A 1,269-nucleotide genomic window follows, 5' to 3' on the forward strand; every position below is an offset into this window, starting at 1 on the left:
AAAAAAAAAAAAAAAGACATACAGTTTGATGCCCAACCCCGATCATGCTTTTGTTGCAGCCCGAAGCTTTGACCTGCAAAAGTCAGAGGCCATGCTCCGGAAGGTGAGCATCTATTGCTACCACGGTTCCTCCCATCCGACTCACATCTTGCCTGGACTTCTCCTGCCTGCCCATCACCCACCCCATCATAGATTTTGGTTTGTGTGACCCAGCTATTAGCCAACGATTGTTGCTTTATCCCTGAGGGACAAAGTGCATTTCCTTCCCTGGAAATATCAGGCTTTCCTACTTCTGGAGCAGTCAACAATGATATTCTTGCTGAGGTAGCTGAAGAAACTGGGGCCTCCTTTTCTACTCCTGTTCAGGTCCTTCTAGGGGTCACCTGTGGCCTGGTGGTTGGCTTGTGCTGACCTAGTCCTTCCTATTCAAGACCCCACCCCCACCATACACCTTGTGCTTCCTAATTCTTCCACCCTATGCTTCCTAAATCTGTGTATTTGCAGCATGTGGAATTCCGGAAGCAAAAGGACATTGACAAAATCATCAGCTGGCAGCCACCAGAGGTGAGGACAAATTATCCCACTCCATTCCTGTGTAAGGATGCTTCTAAGACTCACAGTCCATATCATGATCTTCTGGGCTGGGAGCCTCAGACGACAGGCTGAAATTGCCAAAGGAGTCCCTATAGTTGCAAAATAGGTATCTTTGGGCACCCAAGGGAGAGAGGTGGAGGGAGAGACTAATGAACCTGGGAAAGGTGTGGATGTTTTGGGTCTGCCCACCAGGTGTTGTTACTATGTCTTTGGCCAGGTGATCCAACAGTATCTGTCAGGCGGCAGGTGTGGCTACGACCTGGACGGCTGCCCTGTCTGGTACGACATCATCGGCCCTCTGGATGCCAAAGGTCTGCTGTTCTCCGCCTCCAAGCAGGACCTGCTCAGGACCAAGATGAGAGACTGTGAGCTGCTTCTGCAGGAGTGTATCCAGCAGACCACAAAGGTGGGTGGCCTGTCTGCCACTGAGAGTGACTGGATCAGGTGGAGGCATTCATGGAGAGGCAGGATGTCACACAGGGGTGGAGGCACAGCCTCAGGGTTTGCGTTTCATAGACCTGAAATCTCAAGGTTTTAGATGAACAAATGTCACCAGTCCATCTTTCTTCTCTCTCTTCTTCTCTTCTCTTCTCTTCTCTTCTCTTCTCTTCTCTTCTCTTCTCTTCTCTTCTCTTCTCTTCTCTTCTCTTCTCTTCTCTCCTCTCCTCTCCTCTC

General features: G+C 50.0%; 1 protein-coding gene across 2 annotated transcripts in view; it reads left to right on the top strand.

Moving 5' to 3' along the window:
* Positions 1 to 1,269, top strand: part of Sec14l2 (SEC14 like lipid binding 2) — a 23,019-nt gene that overhangs the window by 8,429 nt on the left and 13,321 nt on the right. For both annotated transcript variants that reach the window (XM_029545130.1, XM_021210590.2), the window contains exons 3-5: positions 60 to 103; positions 505 to 564; positions 812 to 1,000. In XM_029545130.1, coding sequence (XP_029400990.1) covers positions 60 to 103; positions 505 to 564; positions 812 to 1,000 — 293 coding nt within the window. The remainder of the gene's footprint in view (positions 1 to 59; positions 104 to 504; positions 565 to 811; positions 1,001 to 1,269) is intronic.

Source organism: Mus pahari, chromosome 13 (genome assembly GCF_900095145.1).
Source record: "Mus pahari chromosome 13, PAHARI_EIJ_v1.1, whole genome shotgun sequence".
Classification (NCBI taxonomy): domain Eukaryota; kingdom Metazoa; phylum Chordata; class Mammalia; order Rodentia; family Muridae; genus Mus; species Mus pahari.